At 45.4% G+C, this 18190-nt stretch overlaps 1 protein-coding gene across 2 annotated transcripts; it reads right to left on the bottom strand.

Moving 5' to 3' along the window:
- Nucleotides 1-4804: 4804 nt before the first annotated feature.
- LOC114688106 (zinc finger protein 354A) lies at nt 4805-15875 on the bottom strand. 2 transcript variants are annotated; one of them, XM_028862718.2, is made up of 5 exons: nt 15769-15875; nt 14973-15046; nt 14115-14241; nt 13574-13672; nt 4805-7087 (listed from the first exon to the last, which is right to left on the bottom strand). In XM_028862718.2, the coding sequence occupies exons 2-5, from the start codon at nt 15003-15005 to the stop codon at nt 5604-5606; spliced, it is 1743 nt and encodes a 580-aa protein (XP_028718551.1). In that variant the 5' UTR covers nt 15006-15046; nt 15769-15875; the 3' UTR covers nt 4805-5603. The 2 variants fall into 2 exon arrangements, with proteins under 2 accessions (XP_028718551.1, XP_028718552.1); XM_028862719.2 differs by having other exon boundaries at nt 13574-13669.
- Nucleotides 15876-18190: the final 2315 nt, after the last annotated feature.

Raw genomic sequence — 18190 nt, 5'->3', positions numbered from 1 at the left:
CCTTCACTTGTTTAGTTAGTGTTATCCCAAGGCATTTTATATTATTTGTGGCTATTGTAAAGGGTGATGTTTCTCTGACTTTCTCAGCCCTTTTATCATTTGTGTATAGGAGGGCTACTGATTTTTTTTTAGTTGATCTTGTATCCTGCCACTTTACTGAAGGAGTTTTTCAGGTGTAGGAGTTCCCTGGGCCTGTATGTCCCTGCCGGCTGCCACTGCCACCGGTCCTACCTGCCTCTGCCTGTTGCTGCCGCCGGGCATGTCTATCTTTGCGGACCGCCACCAGGCCTGTATGTCCCTGCTGGCCGCTATTGATGCCGAACTTAGTGCGGACACCCGATCGGCATAGCGCACTACAGCCCAGAACTCCTGGACTCAAGCGATCCTCCTGTCTCAGCCTCCTGAGTAGCTGGGACTACAGGCATGCACCACCACGCCTGGCTTCGAGACAGGGTTTCTTTGTGTAGCTTTGTGCCTTTCCTGGAGTTCACTTTGTAGACCAGGCTGGCCTCGAACTCACAGAGATCCGCCTGCCTCTGCCTCCCCAGTGCTGGGATTAAAGCCGGGTGCCGCTGCCGCCACCGGGCCTACTTGCCTCTGGCTCTGTGTTTCTTATTTAATAAGACAGTTACACTTACAACTTTCATTGTGACAAAAGTTAGACAACACTGGACAACAAAGTATCCTCGAATCGACTGCTGACAAACAGGACTAGATGGACAGACAGGACACGAAACAAAGGACTACCAATTCTTGCCAAGATAAGTGTGGTTGTGGCTTTAATAAGAGGCATCTTCTGAGACTAGGACAATATGGCACCATCCCTGAAGTGGACTTTGCAATCCGGAAAAGGTATAGTGCCCCTTTCTTTGAAGGCAGCTGACCTGGCAGTGGGCCAATGGCTTCTGATGTGCAGTGGAACAACAGCTGAAGCAGGTTATTCTTGAAAGAGTAACTAAGCTGATGGAGTCTAACCTCTCAATGGTAGACTGACATTTAATAGAAGAGATAAAGCCACCCACAAGCCAAGAAGAATGGACAGCTGAATTAAAAACACATGAACAATTTCCAGAATTTAAAACCCTGAATCATGACAAGACACTGGTGGAATTCAGGTGTTTCTGGTACATGGACTACTCTCACCAAATGTGTCCTTGTTGGAGGAAGGGTGTCACTGGGGGAGGGCTTTGAGGTTTCAGAAGCCCAAGCCAGGACCAATGGCTTGCTCTTCCTGCTGCCTACCAATACAGATGTAGGGCTGTCAGCTAAACACCCCAGCACCCGGTCCACCTGCATACCTACATGCTTCGTGCCGTGATGATAATGGGCTAAACCTGTTAACTCTAAGCCAGCCCCAATTGAATATTTTTCTTTATAAGACTTGCTGTGGTCAGGGTGACTCTTCACAGCCATAAAAACCCTAAAACAAGCCTTGTTGGAGTAGGTGTGGCCTTGTTGGAGATGTGTCACTGGTGGTCAGTGATGAGACTTCAAAGGTGCACACCAGGCTGAGAAACCATAAACACAGTGAAGAGAAGCTCTGTGACTATAGATGACAGAATGCAGAAGGGGTTGAGTTGCTGTCACAGGAGTCAAAGAAGCTCATGTAGGAAAGGATCCCCACATCAGAAGACTGTTCCCACAGAAGAGAAACAGGCATTGGGTTCTTTGGGTCATAATAGTAGCCAGTTGTGTTCATGGCAGTTTATTTAAGTCCCTGTGATCCTCTGAACATGTGTAGGGAAGATTGACTGTCATTCTCCAGCTGCCTCCCTCTGAACACATGCAGTTACTATGGAAACCACCAAAGAAGGAAACTAACTTCTTTCAGATTCAGTTCCTGGAATTTTTTTTTTTAACAAGCTTTCACATAACTCAGGCTGACCTCAAACTCACTAGTAACAAATGACTTTGAACTGATCGTCCTGCCTCTGTCTCCCAAAGGCCGAGGTTACAGATGTGCCACCGCCATGACCCTGGATTATGCCCTACTGGGGATGGAAGCCAAGCATTTGTGAAAGTTAGGCAAGCACGCCACTGCCTGAGCTGCATCTCCAGCCCCTATTTACCGGGGTTTTTTAAAGGCTGTTTTCTCCCACTGAGCCCAAGGAGTGAGAGCATGCTTTGGGCTGTTGCTTCCTAGCATTAGCTGCAATCCTCTGCAGGCATGAGGAGGACAGAGGACCTGTCCTGAAGCTTTTGTAGAAGGAGATGGACAGCTTGTTTGGGATCAGTAGGTATATATCTTCATCTCCTCTGTGTGGATGGTTCTTTCCTCTCTCATGCTCTCTTTTCACACAGAAGGATCAAATGTAGGCTGATGCCTACTGTAAGTTGGAATGAGGTCCAAGAAATTTGGGATAACATGTGTCTTATGCCATTCCCTGGCATGCCAAGTAGCTATGTTCCTCTCCCTCCCTCTCTCCCACCCCCATAGTTGATACAGAGTATTTTGATGACACATGACTTTGGTATGTGGTCCTGAAACCACAACCCAGCATTGCACACCTGGTGGGAAGGCTGGACTTAGGTTTAAGAGATGAATATGGTAGAAATAAAAACCTGACGGTCCATTTCCATCTACAAATGGACAGAAAACAACCAATTAGCAAATTAGCTAATCTCATCAGATTGGGAATTCCAGAGCTCCTAACAATGGGATGAGACACAGTGTAAGAATGTAAGTGGGGCTGGTTACCAGTGCTGGTTACAGTGCAGAAAGGTCATGAGCCACAGTCACGACAAAACCCAATGTCAGAGCTTTATTAGGAGGTAGGGGCAGACGAACCAGGCCTGGGGGAGATGCAGGTGCAGAGAGCAGAGAGAGAGAGAAAGATGGTGAGGGTGAGAGGGAACAGAGCAGAGGGGGTGGGGTGGGGTCTGTGTCCAGCTCTTTAAGGCGCAGGTGGGCTTATGGAGCTATGCCACGCATGCACTGATTGCATGACCACTCTGTGCATACGTAATCACCAGTGCACACTCATGATGTAAGATGCAAGACCCTTTGCTTAGCTCCTGAACTGCGCATGTACAGCAGAATCCCAACATTCCAGACTTTTTGCTTATTATAAAAAAGTGAATGAACAAGAATAGGGGTGTCTCCAGCTCACTTGGTGGGCAATGGTTGACTCCTGTGAGGGGTAGGGAAGGGGGCTTCTGAGGTAGACAGGCATCCTGGGATGGTGGGCTGTTGTCTGCAGCCTTGGAACTGTTCATCTTTCTTGGCTTGGCACTCTGGCTGCTTTTGTGTCTGACAGGATGCTGGTGAGACAGAGAAAGGCTTAGAAGAAAGAATTATTATTATAGAGGGGTTCCCAGGGTGATAGAGGGGGTCCCAAGACCAGGAAAGTTTGGGTTTGGCACCTATCTTGAAGTAGATCCGACCTGTCCAAATGGATTTAAGCTGGTTTCTTGAGCTTGGGAAAAGTTTTGAACATATTAAGAAGCAGCCATAAGCAAATTAAAGTCTTGGGCTGGTGACTATTGTAGTGTTTGGTACTCTGCTGGTTAATGTTAATGGGGGGGGAGGAGCTTTTTCTTAATTTTTACCCAAAATAAGCTTTATCAGAGACAGATTATTTTAAGGCACACCTGTTTCCTTTATTAGTTTAGCATTCAGGAGACACAGGTGATCAATAGCTGAGAGCATTTAACAGTAATAGATAATTAAAGTCTGTTTTTGCTAAGCGCAGACCCTTTTGGTCTAGGGGTATAAATACCTTTTTACTGTTACTGTTCCTTTTCCTTACTGCCTGGATATATATTGGTGGAAGTATTAAGGCAACTCCACGGAGTTAAAAGGGAGGTTTATTTTGAGGGGGCAACTTACAAGTAAAGGGATAGGCTACAGGGTCCGGGAAAGGTGTAGTGCAGACCAGTAGTGTTCTCAGGAGAACTTTGCTTGATTCTGCGTCCTGGGATCCAGGAACCAAGAGAGCTGGCACATCTGGGTCTTGGGTCTTAAGGGCTCCTCTCCCAGGCCTGCCTCATAGGCATGACAGTTACCCGAAGCCTCAGTGGGGACAGATAGTACTTCCAGGACAAAGCTGGAACTGCTACCCACTACAGATATAGCTGATGGTCCTTGGATGGATCTGATGGTAGTTACTTAGAAGAGAGAAGCGGGAAGAGAAAAGCTTGTAGGGTAAGACCTCATTCTTCTGGAATTGGGGACAAGGCAGAGAGCAGGGCCCTGTCTGTGTCACTGTGCATGGGAAGCCCTGCTGACAGGTCTGGAGTGAGGCACGTGGAGGGAGCAAATGAAATGAAAGCTCCTACCTTAGCTGGAAAATTTTTTCCCATTAAGTAACTGAAAATACAATTAAGTCTGGTGAGGTGGGTAAGACTGTCTCCCTACCCTGACAATAGGGAAATAAGGAGAGGTGGGATCCCAAAAACTCCCTCAGGATTAAGTAAGTGGCTCGGTGTCCAATGGGAAGGAAACACATCGCCTCCATAATGCATTCTGGGTTCCCTGGGAGCCGTGGCCTAGCCTAGGAGGTCTGCTGGAGTTCTTTGTTTAATGCTCTTATGCCCCTTGGTGCTTGGGTGCAGTCAGCTGACCAGTTATCTTTCTAGGTGGCACTTTGAACAAGGCTCAATTGATGGCCAGGCATCAATTATGCATTTGTGTGTTAATATGCACATGTACAATTACCTGTGGAGATTAGAGACATAAGACCTCCATGGAGCTAGAGATAGGGGTATTTGTGAGTCACCTGACATGGGTACTGGGAACTGAACTTGTGTGCTTTCAAACTGCAAAACGTTCTCTTAACCACTGAGCCATTTCTTCAGCTCCCCATAATAGCCCATTTTCATATTTAATATACCTAGACAACAGCACACAGGATAACAGATAGAATTTAGTAACACATGACTTTAAAGCAATCAAAACTGCAACAACAACAAAAACCTCTGGGAACAGAACTAATAATTGGGTAGAATAGCTTCAAATCACAGCAATACCAGAAGAGACCAGCTTTTTTATTTTCCATTTTTAATAAAATCCACATACAACATTTGAAATCAGGTAAAGAAACTGATCAATTCCAGAGACTAAGAGGTAGATTACAGTTCATTTTAATCTTATTTTGGGCCCTTTTTCTTAAAAATGTAATTTCTTTGATCCCTTTGGGATGTTATTAAAATTTTATAAAAAATATCACCAGTGTAGTTTAGTCCAGCACACCCCTCTGTTCACTCAGATGCCTATGATTACAATTACATCCAGCACACCCTGCTTCTGAGAGAAAAGCACCATTTTACAAATGCCTTAAGTCATGGTCTTCAGTTTTGGGGAAGGGGTCTCCCTAGGTTCCTCAGGCTGCCTCAAACTCAGTCTCAGGCAATCCTCATACTTCAGGGTCCTCAGTAGCTATGACTATGTGTATAAAACACTATGGCTGGCTCTCAAGTCATTTTTTAAAGTGTTAGACAGGCTTGAATACTTTCCTCCTACCTGTTACACAAAATTTATCCATGGGATTTAGTTGACTGTAGGTTTTCCCCCCATATTCATTATGTTTATTACCTCTCTCAAGCACATACTCTCTGAAGAGCTTTGGTTTAAGGCTTTACACAAGCAAATTTACTTTTTTTTTTTAAGAGTCCTCATCCACATGAATTTTGTAATGATTGGTAAGGGATGACCTATGGTTGAAAAGTTTCCCACATGTGTTACATTCATAGGGTTTCTCTCCAGTATGAATTCGTTGATGTGCAATACGTGAAGAACTTTGCCTAAAGGTTTTCCCACATGTGTTACATTTAAAGGGTTTCTCACCAGTATGAATCCTTCGGTGCTGAATAAGAGCTGAACTTTGACCAAATGACATTCCACATTCCTGGCATCGATATGGTTTCTCTCCAGTATGAATTCGCTGATGGTTACTGAGGGATGAGTTACACCTGAATGTTTTCCCACACTCATTACACTTATAAGGTCTTTCTCCAGTATGCATTCTCTGATGTTGGATCAGAGCTGAACTTTGTCTGAAGGCTTTCCCACAAACTTTACATTTACATGGTTTCTCTCCAGTGTGAATTCTCTCATGAATAATAAGAGTTGAATGGGAACTTAAGGCTTTGCCACATTCATTACAATTATAAAACTTCTCCCCAGTGTGAATTATTCGGTGTCTATTGAGTCTTGAAATAGAAGTGAAGCCTTTCCCACATTCATTACATCTGTAGGGCCTTTCTCCAGTGTGAATTCTTTCATGTTGAATAAGTGATGCACTCTGACTGAAGGCTCTGCCACATTCGCTGCATTTGAAAGGTTTCTCTCCGGTGTGGATTCTCTGATGGTAACGAAGGGATGAGCTAGACTTAAAGGTGTTGCCACACTCGTTACACAAGTAGGTCTTTTTTCTGGAATGAATTCGTTGACCAGGAAGGGATGTGCTGCAACTAGATGACTTCCTACCTGGGTTATATTTATAAGGGTTTTCTCTAGCATGGACTTTCTGATGTATAAAAAGACCCGACCTTCTGCCAAAGGACTTACCACATTCCTTACATCTGTAGGATTTCTCTACAGTGTGGGTTCGGAGGTGTTTATAAAGGGATGTACTGAGAGTGAACGCTTTCCCGCATTCTTTACATACATAAGGCTTCTCTCCACTATGAGTTATTTGATGCTGAATAAGGGCTGAGCTTTGGCTAAAGGCTTTTGAACATTCTTTACATTTAAATAATTTCTCTCCACTATGGTTTTTCTCATGTTTACGAAGAGATGAGGTGTTGATGAAAGTTTTCTCACACATACTACATTTATAGCGTTTATCTGGTGTGATTTTTGGTTGATTAGATAAATATGACATCTGCTTGAAAGTGTTTTGTTTTTCACATTCTGATGATCTTTTTTCTCTATGTGACTTTGGGCTAAATTCATTGTTTTTATGGTTTCTTTCTATAGTCAAGATATTCTTATCCCGGTTTTCCTCTAATTTGCCTTCATATATGAAAAGTTTTTCTGATTTCAAGTTCAAAGGTTCATTTCTTTTAGATTTTTTCATCATCAGTTCCTGAAATGAAGAGTCTTGTGTTTGAGTTGACTTAGTGGTTCTATGACTGCGCGTCAATCCTAGAAAGGAAAAAAGAAACCAAAGATATTTCTTGTGATATAAAAATTGTCTACCGCGACAAGATATGTAGAGTGAATAAATAAATACTAATGTTACTTAAGTAGTCTTGGTATGTGGTTAAAAATATTGAGGGTGGAATAGAAGAGTTAGAGAAACATAATTGATGTTAACAGTAGCAGTAGAAAGAAGAAAAAAATAAAGCAAACCCATTTCAAGAAGGTGATTAAATAGGACAAAGATTTGGGAAATGCATTATCTAGAATCCCGAGATCCAACAGTACATTGTTATCTGCTAACTCTGCCCTTGTTTGTTTCCTGCCAACAGTATTTTTCAGATTCAATTCAAAAGTTTATTGTGGAAAATCCTTGCTTGACTCTGAATATCCATGATCCAGTCCTTCAGCCAGATTCCTGTGACAGAATCTCAATCTGTAGCCCAGGTGTCCTTAAACTCATGACCTCTTGCTTTAGCCTCCTGAGTGCTGGGATTATAGGTGACCACTTCTGTACCTCTCTACATATAACAACGAGATCAGCATGTTCTACCTCTCACAAATTCTCTTGATGGTATCATATATATGTATCTTTCTGTTTTGTTTTGATATGAAGTCTTACTAAACTAGACTAGGCTGGCTTTGAACCTGTAGCAATCTTCCTGCCTCTGCTTTCCAAGTCTGAGATTGTAGGCATATGCTATCACATCTGGCTTGTTTAGTAAATCTTTCTTACCTATACCTTCCTAATTTGAAGAAAATCATAGTCTTGATTATTTAAACATGAATTTCATATATATTAGTCACAAGCCCTCACAGAATCTGCCTTCCAAAACCAAACACAGATGATTAAGATTTATGATCCAGTTCACACAGAAGACATTATTAAATTAATTCTACAGAAGTGCCACAAGGTAGGCATAAGGCCAAGAACTGTAAGTTGGAAAGGTAGCCTCATCCATGCATCAAGCAACAGAGGTGTTATAGTTTGATCATCCCCTAGCTACTTGTCAAGTATGCTGAACTAGATGCAGTTTCTGGTGCAGTCCAGTTTAATTGTACTGGTTTATCTTTACATGTGTAGAGAACTACCCTTCCATTCACACTCACTCACTAGGTAATTCTATGGCTAGATAACAGTCTGAAGGAATGTAGAGAATGTGCTGAGTAAGACAAGGTTCCAGCCTTACAGAAACTTATACTTTCATATGTGTGCATGTATGTGTGCTGAATAGGAGAGAGGATGTAGGGATAAACAAGTAAGTAAACAGAAGACACGTGGCTAGCTGAAGAGAGTCCTAGGCAAAGCAATCAGGAAACACAGACGTCCAGAGGATGTGAAAAGAGCAAAGACGTGGTGCCTGGAATGCACTGAACAAAAGGGAAAATGGTAAAAGAGCAAAGGATGGGGTAGAGGCAAATCATACAAAGCCTCCTCAGTACAGGTGATGATTATGGAATTTTATACTAAGTGTGATAGGATGCTTGGGGAAATAGGTGCTCATTTGAGTTGGCAGAGAACAGAGTAAACAGGGGCAGGAGTGAGGACACAGAGATGAAGGTTGTATAGGTCATAAAGAGGGCAAGATCCAGATGAAGCTGCTAACAGGACTGAGATGAATGGACTAACAGAGTACTAAGAAGGAAAGAGGACAATTAAGATCATGCCTAGGTTTCCAGCATGAAAAATGAATTATGGCACCAATTACCAAGAGGGAGGAGAAAACAGCAAGTCCTAGGGGGTCTGTTTCAGGTATGTCTGTGATAGCTAAGGGGCTTCAGAAGAAAACACAAGGAAGCACTGAAATAGCTGTGTTATTTTAGAGATCTGGGAAAGGTCAGAGCTGAAGATAGGCATGTGGGAGTCATCAGCATAGTTCTATTTAAAGCCAAAGACTGAAAGAAATCACCAGATTTCTTGAACATGTAAGAAGAAAACTGGGAAAGGATGGTGTTCCAGGAGCCAGAGAGGAACAAGTGATCAGTTGTGGCAAGTACCCTGACTGTTTGGTGTATGTATGGCTTGGTTGGTGTGCCAGAGAAGAGCAAGTTATTTCAACTTGACATAAGCTAAAGTCATTTGAGAGAATGGAATCTCAACTAAGAAAATGCTTACGTAAGATGGGTATAACATGAATCTTAAAAGGTCTTATTAATAAAAAACCTGGAGCCAAATATATATATTGGGGTGAAAGCTGAAAGATCAGAGAAGCAGAACAAGCCAGCCACAAGCTCTTACCTCTAGGAAATCCTCAGTCTCAAGACAGTGAGTTCCTGTTTCCTCATGCCTTATATATCTTTTTCTACCCTGCCATCTTACTTCTTTGGATTAAAGGCGTGTGTGCTTCTCAAGTAAAGGCATGAGATCTCAAGTGTTAGGAAGAAAGGTGTGTGCCACCATGCCTGGCTGTTCCCCGTGTGGCCTCAAACTCAAGAGTCCGCATGATAGGATTAAGGGTGTGCACCATCACTGTCTGGCCTCTATGTCTAATCTAGTGGCTCTGTCCTCTGATCCCCAGATAAGTTTTATTTGGGTGCATAATATATCACCAGAAATGGGGCTATAGGAAAGTGTATAGGGTATTTTCTTAATTAGTGATGGATGTAAGAGGGCCCAACCCATTCTGATTGGTGCCATCCCTGTTGGTGGTCCTAGGTTCTATAAGAAAGCAGGCTGGCCAGGCAGTGGTGGAGCACGCCTTTAATCCCAGCACTCGGGAGGCAGAGCAGGCAGATCTCTGTGAGTTCGAGGCCAGCCTGGGCTACCAAGTGAGTTCCAGGAAAGGTGCAAAGCTACACAGAGAAACCCTGTCTCGAAAAACCAAAAAAAAAAAAAAAAAAAAAAAAAAAAAAGAAAAGAAAGCAGGCTGAGCAAGCCATGAGGAGCAAGCCAGTAAGCAGCACTCTTCTGTGGCCTCTCTATCAGCTCCCACCTCCAGGTTCCTGCCCTGCTTGAGTTCCTGTCCCGACTTCCTTTGATGATGAACTGTGATGTGGAAGTGTGAGCCTCCCCCAATGTCTTTGGCCACAGTGTTTCATCACAGCAAAAGTAACCTTAACTAAGACAGTCGGAAAGGCTTGTTATACACGCATGAAGACCTCAGTCAATCTCCCAGAAAGCAATAAAAAAAGCAGAGTGTGGTGGACTTGTAATTCCAGCACTGGAGAGTTAAGACAAGAGGATCCCTGGAGCTTGCTAGCCAGCTACTTTAGCTAAATTGCCAAACTCCAAGTTCAGTGAGAAACCCTGTCTCAAAAGATAGGGAGCGAATGAAGGAAATATCTGATGCTCACTTGTGGCATCCATGTACAGGTACACATAATGAACATGAACACACACACACACACACACACACACACACACACACACACACACACACCCCAAAGACTAAAACTTGGTGTGTGGAAGGAAAATAAGCATGCTGAGATGAAGAATATGGAGGACAGAGCCCTGTTTTAAATGAGTGGAGCCTGTTCCACAATTTGACAACTAGGCAGAAACTCGTCAATGACAAGGAGGCCAATCACAAGAGCACTTAGCCATGGAGAAAAAGAGAAGGCACAGCTAGAAAAGGTCAGGGACAAAAGCCTTGAGGCAGAACAGAAGGAGCTAACAGTGAAGACCACGTTGAGGACTCTGGCTTGTGCTCCATGGGATGGAAGTTACTAGTTTTGAGCATGGGAGCAACAGGAGATGATCTAAGCCTGTTGCTAACCTCCGTGGTGACCCCAGTGTCAAATCAGGAAAGCTTCCCTTCCAGAGACTTCGCTGTAGGACAGCAGCTGACACTGCACCTGACCACCCCTCAGCTGAGCACTCGGGACGACTGCTGACAGCAAAGACGACAAAGAAATGACAAGGCAGTGAAGTGTCTCACGGGAGACAGCATTACTAGACCATTTCTGGAATTGAAAAACGTCCACATTCCACAATTCCAGAACGTTTCTGCATTTGGATGTGAGCCAAACCTTCACAATACACAGGTGCAATGTGCCCATGATTCTTAGTGTAGTTATGTAGAGAAAGCACCACCTCAGTGCTTAGGCTTTGGACCAGTTCTTCAGCAAGAGACCCAAGTAAGACACAGACACCCTGAGCCATGGCCTCTCACCTCTGTTTAAAACTTACAAACCCAGGGACGACAAAAGCTATTTGACTTGTGCATTTTGTTGTTGCTTTAAAAAAAAATTCATTATTCATTTTTCCATGTAAGGGTGCTTTGCCTGCATGTGTACCACATGCATTCCTGGGGCACACAGAGGTGCGAAGAGGGCATCAGAAGCCCTGGAACTGCAGTTCTGAATGGTTATGAACACCATGTGAGTGCTGGGAACTGGAGATTCTCTGCAAGGGCAGCCGGTGCTCTGAAGAACTGAGCCCTGTTTTGTTGTTTCCTTGTCTGTGGTTAGTTCTGAAGGGAAACAGAACTTGCAGGTTCAGAACTGGGTTCTGTGTGACACCATGGCCTCAGGTACCCATGTGCAGGTCCCTCAACTGCGCTTGTGGTATGTGAGTTCCTGCTGAGGAGGAGTCCAGGCGCATGGTGGCTTGCCATGCGTGGACACATGAGCATCCCTAGGCCTCCCACCTGAAGTCCACTTTTGAGAGAAAAGGATGGCCATTCCTTAAGAGGAGCAGAGCAGCATACTTATAATCCCAGTGCTCAGGGGATTAGAGCAGGAGAAATCTAGAGTTCAGTGTCAGCCTGGGCTACACAGTCAAACCCTCGCACAGAGCAGAGCAGAAAGCAGCTCCAACGTCCACTCACCACTTCACTCCTCAGTCATCCACTCAGTTTTTCCTCGGAGCTGAGGAAGGCAGGTGAGCCCTTCATCAGGCATCTCAGCCTCTCCCAAGACAGCACTGAACAGCAGGCCTATTCTGCTCAGGCTAATTCCCCTCCCTTTCTTTGGGGTAACCTCTGGCAGTTTCTACACGAATGAAGATTTAAAGACAACTGTGGCTGCCATCTCAGAAGTGGTCACTCTGGACTAGGAAGGGATACTCTCATACAATACAAGGGCTGTGAGAGGACAGGGTGGCCTGTCATGTGGCTCTTCTCTAGGCCCAGGACCGCTGACTGACCTGAGGGCTCAGATCCGCCCCAATTCCTCTCCCCTCCTAGGCAAGCAGAAGCCCATGGTGTGAGTCTTGGTTCACCTATGAGGGAGTTTCTCCAAGTCTCTATCACCACAGCGATCACCTCTCCTGACTCTCTTCAGGTCACTTCAGGGAAGGCTGACAAGGTCTTTTCTCTTAACCACCTTGCAAAAACAGTTTCCCAGGATCCTATTCCCACCTGGTCAGCTCAAGGTTTCAAGGGCTCTGACGTCGCTTGTGAATTCCAACCTTATAGAATTCCCCACCAGAGATCTATATGCAAGTATTTCCCTTACATCTAAAATGAAAACTACCCCCACCCCAAACTCATCGGACTGGGTCTCTCATCTCCACTAGCCTTCTACCTCAGTCTTGCAGTAGCTCCCGTAGGCTCCCTGACTGTGCCCCACTTTCAGTCCAACCTCCACAGCGCATGTCACTGGAGGACTTCCTGAATATAAAACATTGTATACAAATAAAGACCCTTGTCCCAGATTCATTCTAAAAGGACACAGTGCCTCCTAACCCTTCTCTCTGTGCTCATGTGTGTAGAGCTCCTACTCACATGCACACACACAAAAAATTTAAGAGCACAATTTTCTTTCAATCTGGTGGTAACATATCTCCACAGTGCTCTGAGACTTGCCTCACTACTTGACACTCTGGAGCTATCTCTATCACCGGTGTTGATGAATGCCAGAACAAGAACAAACCAGGTTTTTTAAGCTGTTTTACTAGACTTCTGAATTGTTTCTGATTAGAACCAGCTTTCCCAACACTATCAAAGAGTACAAAATTGCCATTTACATTTCAAGTACTTCCAGTTGTTCATATGCAGAATACGGCTCCCAGAACTGCATGCACCAAGGCACTTGTTTCGGGACCCTTGCGTAGCTTTCCCGTCTCATTCCATTCATTTCCTTTTCCTTTACACACTTAGAACTTCAGCCTGAGTTCTTTATCATCCCTTAAATATAACATACCTCTTAAATGATCTCTGAAGACACAACCCTCCTCAAAAACAACCAATAAGAAAAAAGATCCCAAGAAATTCATTCAGGACATGATTAGGAGAGAATACATGGAACTGGGCCAGACTTCAGTTCCAGTTTCCCTTCTCTCACTCCTATTTAATTCATTGTTAATTTACTGGGTTGTTTTTTCATTTTGTTTTGTTTTGGGTTGAGTTTTTTATGCTAGGAATTGAACCCAGGACTTTATGTGTGCCAGGCGGGTGTTCTTACCATTGGGCTCAGCTCCATCCCAGCCCCCATCACTTCCTGTGGATTGAGAACCTGAAGACATTTCCCACCCCACACTCCAAGCTGCACCCTCTCCTTATTCACCACACTGGTGCCTGAAGAAACTGCCAGGCCTGCACACTCACTCACCCCGAGAGGAGTCTCCAGGACCTTCTTTCTCCACCTTCCAGGGATCCTCTCCTTGCTGCAGCAGGGAGATCACCTTTGGTTTGGTAAACGGGCATCCTGCTTGGAGAGAAAATGAACTCATTAACTAAAAGCCAGGCAACGATATAAGACTGAGAAAATCTCTTCCATTGAAGAAATCAAGTGAGCCTAAAAGTGTTTACCCCATATGGCCCTTTGCAGAAAAAGTATGCAAACTTCTAGCAAAGGCAATGGGAAAGCGGTTCCACAGACGGAACAAACAAGCACAGCATGACTGCTTCTGGGGAAGATGCCTGCACCATGAAGAAGCCCAAGAAGCAATGTCTCTCTGCCACCTCCTCTAGTGAACACGGGCAGTTCCAAGCCTGCTGTGGGGAGAACATGCCAGTACTTATTTAGAAGGACCCATTTTATGACCATAAGGCAAAACTCTGCTAAGGTTTCCCAATGGCCGCAGCTGTCATTCAGGGAAGGGGTGCTAAGGTCTCATTTCTGAATCTACGTCCACAGGGAACTCCCTTACCCAGTGAGGCCAGGTTGCTGTAGTTCTCCAGCATCACCTCCCGGTACAGGCTTCTCTGAGAGTGATCCAGCTTCCTCCACTCATCCCGAGTAAAGAGCACAGCCACATCCTCAAACGTCACGCACACCTGTGACGAAAAGCCAACCTGAGGAGCTCTGAGTTCAAGTAAGAGACCCTGACTCAAAAGATCTGGCATGGGGGAAGTCACCCGATACAGTCACTTGGGCTTTTACATGCACGTGTACATGTGTACCTGCACTTCCTCACACACAGATATGCCCAACCAAGCACATGAGAGTATGCATATATGCATGCATGCACACCATATCACACATATATGCATAGGACAAAAAAAAATTGAAAGGAAGTGTACAAGCAAAACGTATAATCCATAAAGTAAAGTGGAAAAAACAAAGAACCACCGTGGGCTGGAGAAGGCTTGGGGCAACACAAAGACCGGCAGGAAAAGGAAAAAGATAATCAATCTTGGTAAAGACAAAGAAAGAAACACGGACAAGGAGGGAGGCAGGGCCAGAAAGGAAGTTTCTCAAGTATGTATGTCTGCTCTGTCCCAGGGCACCTGGCATGTTACTTGTGGAATTTGTAGGCATACACCAGACTGGCATCAGGCAACAGCGGCACGTCTATCAAGAAATACAGAGACTAGAACTGTGAACACGGGGTGTGCTCCCTACGGAATCCACTAGCCATGAAGGGAACATCAACTCCTCCAAGTAGGACATGGGCTCCAAATCCTAGTGAAGGCTGAACTATGTGGAAGGAGAACTTCCGTCAGGAAAGAAAAACCAAGCCAACCCCCTCCCCTTCCATGGAGAAGGGAAATGGCAATGCGTTTACCTGAGACCTCGATTCCCTTTGCTCAGGAGCCATGTTCTCTCCGCGGGTGAGAGATGATGAAGATGAAGGCGAATCTGAGGGAAGACAAGGAAGAAAAGGGTAGGTAGCACCTGATGCTTCGCACCCCTCGGAAGCGCCATCTCCGATTGCGTCCCATCAACATCAGCTGAGCCTGGCTCTCCTGACTCCAGAGAGAGAAAGAAGCAGGAGCTGGGGGCGGGCATCAGAGAATAGACAGGTCACTGCTTCTCTCGTCCGTGGATCTTCAGAAGCTAGACTTGGGCGACACCGGACTCCCATGTGCCAGGCATCACCCTACACGGTTCACGACAGCTCAGCTGGCACTGCCTGGACCCTTCAGATCAGGAAACCGAGGCCGGAGTGTAGCCACCGCAGGGACGCACCCGCTAAGATCTGACACCGGCTCGGGACAGTGTTCCTCCTCCCCACGCGTTGCCCACACAACTGTTCTTCTGCTGTCAAGGGGTCGAGTTCCAGATCCCCAGAGAAAACTCCAGAAAGGGGACCCAGGACAGGAGGGCGGCACGCGAAACATAGCCTGGGTTGGCCCCGCCCCGGCCGTGGGGAGCAGGTCACCTGCAGTCCAGGGCCGGGACCGCCGGGACCGCGCGTTCCCCCGCGTGCCCAAGGTCGGCTCCCGGGAGGGGGACGCGCCGTAGACGCTGGGGGGCGGGAGGCCGTACCGGGCTGAACCCAGCCCAGCCCGCCTGGCGTACGAACAGGACTGGCCTTCGCTCACCTCCCCCCGACCCCCGAGGCTCCCGCCACGCCTCACCGAGGCTCAGAGCCGCCGCGCGTGCGGACTCCGCCTGGGGCACCTCGGCCCCCCACCTCGAACCGCGCCACAGACGCCCCAGGGCCCCGCGAAGGCTCACGGGAGGTCAGAGCTCCGGGTCCGAGGGCGGTGGCCGCGGAGGCCTCTGGGAAATGTAGTCCACTCCGAGACCCAAGGATTCTGGGGTTTGAAGTTCCTCAGTTTGGAGGGTTGGGGGGTGCTGCTCAGCTCCTATAGTGCGCAATTCTAGTGGAAGCCAGTAGTGCACAGGAAGATGGCACTAAGTACCCTTTAGGAGAGCTTTTTTTTATAAATTACTAGTGGGGCTGGAGAGGTGCTCAGCGGTTTAAGAGTCCTTGCTGCTCTTGCTGAGGACCTGGGTTCAATTCCCACTATATGTATCAGGTTGCTCACAATATGTAATTACAGTGCCTGGGATACAACGCCCCTTTCTGGCCATTCCAGGAAGTGCATGCATTTCCATGTTCATACATACAAATAATGTCTTTACAATTCTTTTCCCTCAAATAAACAAAAAAAGGGAAGAAAAGTTTGTTGCAGAATATTTGTTCACACTGTAAAGATGTATCTCTGCCTAAGGCACCTTCTGATTGGTTTAATAAAAAAGCTAAATGGCCAATAGCTAAGCAGGAGAGATAGGTGGGACTTGGGCAGAGAGAGGAAAATTGAAATGAATCTAGGCACTTGAGAGCCATCAGCCAGATTCAGAAAGAGTCAGACATACAGGAAGGGATAGAGAAAAAGTCATGTAGTAGAATGTAGATTAATAAAAATATGGGTTAATTAAGTTATAAGAGCTAGTTGGAAATAAGTCTAAGCTAAAGGCCAAGCTTTCATAATTAATAATAAATCTCCATGCCATTATTTGGGAACTGGCTGGTGGGATAGAAAAAAACTTGTTACAAAAGTTATTAGAATTAGGCCACAAGTAGCCATGATGGAACCCTGATGGGCAAAGCAGACCCTTCAATTTCCAAGGACAGGAATTACTTATTCTTATAGATTTGGGAAAGGAATTACTTATTCTTATAGGTTTGACCTAACTTGTGTGCCAGGAGTCACAAGACAAGGCAGGAAGGCACTAGATGTAAGCTAAGTCATAATTCAAGGTTGTCTTGGGGTATCTGTGGGAGCTGGGCTGGCAACTGAGAGAAGAAAAGGAGTAACTCAGCCCTGTGAGCCCTGTAATGTCACCCAGGTTACATATCAACTCTCAGTCCAGAGAGGGAGAGTGGGTCTGAGTTTTCAAAGTACAAGAGAAAGACAGCTGTAGGATCTGTGTTCTAACACTTCTATGTGCCAGGCCCTATTACAAGCTATTCAAACAGCATCAGTGAATAAAACAAATACCATTATCCTGAAGTACATTTTCTTTGTAGAAGACAAGAATCAGACAATAAGCCATGAACGTGATTAGATGGGGATTTAGGGAATACCTGTAATGAGAAAACAACCACAACAGAAGAAGAGTAAGGTGAAGGGCAGCTGGACCCATGAGCATGAAGCACAGGTTTGAGGCAACATCTCAAGAGAGGAGAAACCACGTTAGTCATATTTTTGTGGATGTGTCACACACTTGAGAGAAATAGCTTAAGGTTCTAAATAAAGGGTTATTTGGGGGTTATGGTTTGCAAGCTTAAAGTCTTCACCTGGCTGACTGCATTGCATGTAGGTTCATTGCCAAGCAAAGCATCACAGAAGAAGGGCATGGAAGAGGAAAGCTGTGCATCTGATGGTACAGGAAGCAAAGAGGAGCTAACGGAAAGGGGTGGGGCCAAAAATAGACCCTTCAAAGACACCCCTAGAAGCCCACCTCCTCCAGCCAGGCCCCATCTTCTATAGTAACACCCCAAAATTGGTTGAAATATTGAATCTATCAAGGGATTAAATCTATTTATCTATGTACCAGCCCTTATGATCAAATTCTCTGTGGTTAAGGCTTAGAAATGCATCCAGATATGTGCTTTACCAAGCTCTTAGGTACCCCTCAATCCAATGGAATTGACAACCAATAGTAATTGTTACAGAGCCCTTACAGAAGGAGCAAACAGGCAATTGTTTAAGTTAGAAATTTTTATTTATGGGGGCTAGCAAGATGGCTTGGCGGGTAACCACTCACTGCCAAGCCTAATGACCTAAGTTCAGTTCTAGGAGGTCACATAGTGGCAGGACAGACTGACTCTCACAAGTTGTCCTCTGATTTCCACACATGCACTGTGGCAATACACATCCATATACACCCAATAAACAAATGTAAAAACATTTTATGTTAATTAATTTGGGGGTGGTACTGGAGAATGAACCTGAGCTTCTAACAGGCTAGACAAGCAATCTACCACTGAGCCACATGCCCAGACCGTTGGAAGATCCTGATACCTAAGGTTGCAGTCCACCATGTCCG

Source organism: Peromyscus leucopus, chromosome 8b (genome assembly GCF_004664715.2).
Source record: "Peromyscus leucopus breed LL Stock chromosome 8b, UCI_PerLeu_2.1, whole genome shotgun sequence".
Taxonomy (NCBI): domain Eukaryota; kingdom Metazoa; phylum Chordata; class Mammalia; order Rodentia; family Cricetidae; genus Peromyscus; species Peromyscus leucopus.
This window is presented reverse-complemented; position numbering and strand designations above follow the sequence as displayed.

Bases quoted from the DNA above. Each gene is read 5' to 3' on its own strand.
- LOC114688106 (XM_028862718.2), bottom strand. From the start codon at position 15,005: ATGGCTCCTGAGCAAAGGGAATCGAGGTCTCAG. The intron at 14,242-14,972 runs GTAAACGCATTG...TTTTCGTCACAG, and splicing joins AAAGGGAATCGAGGTCTCAG to GTGTGCGTGACGTTTGAGGA. The intron at 7,088-13,573 runs GTGAGTGAGTGT...TTTCCTTTCTAG, and splicing joins TCCTGGAGACTCCTCTCGGG to GATTGACGCGCAGTCATAGA.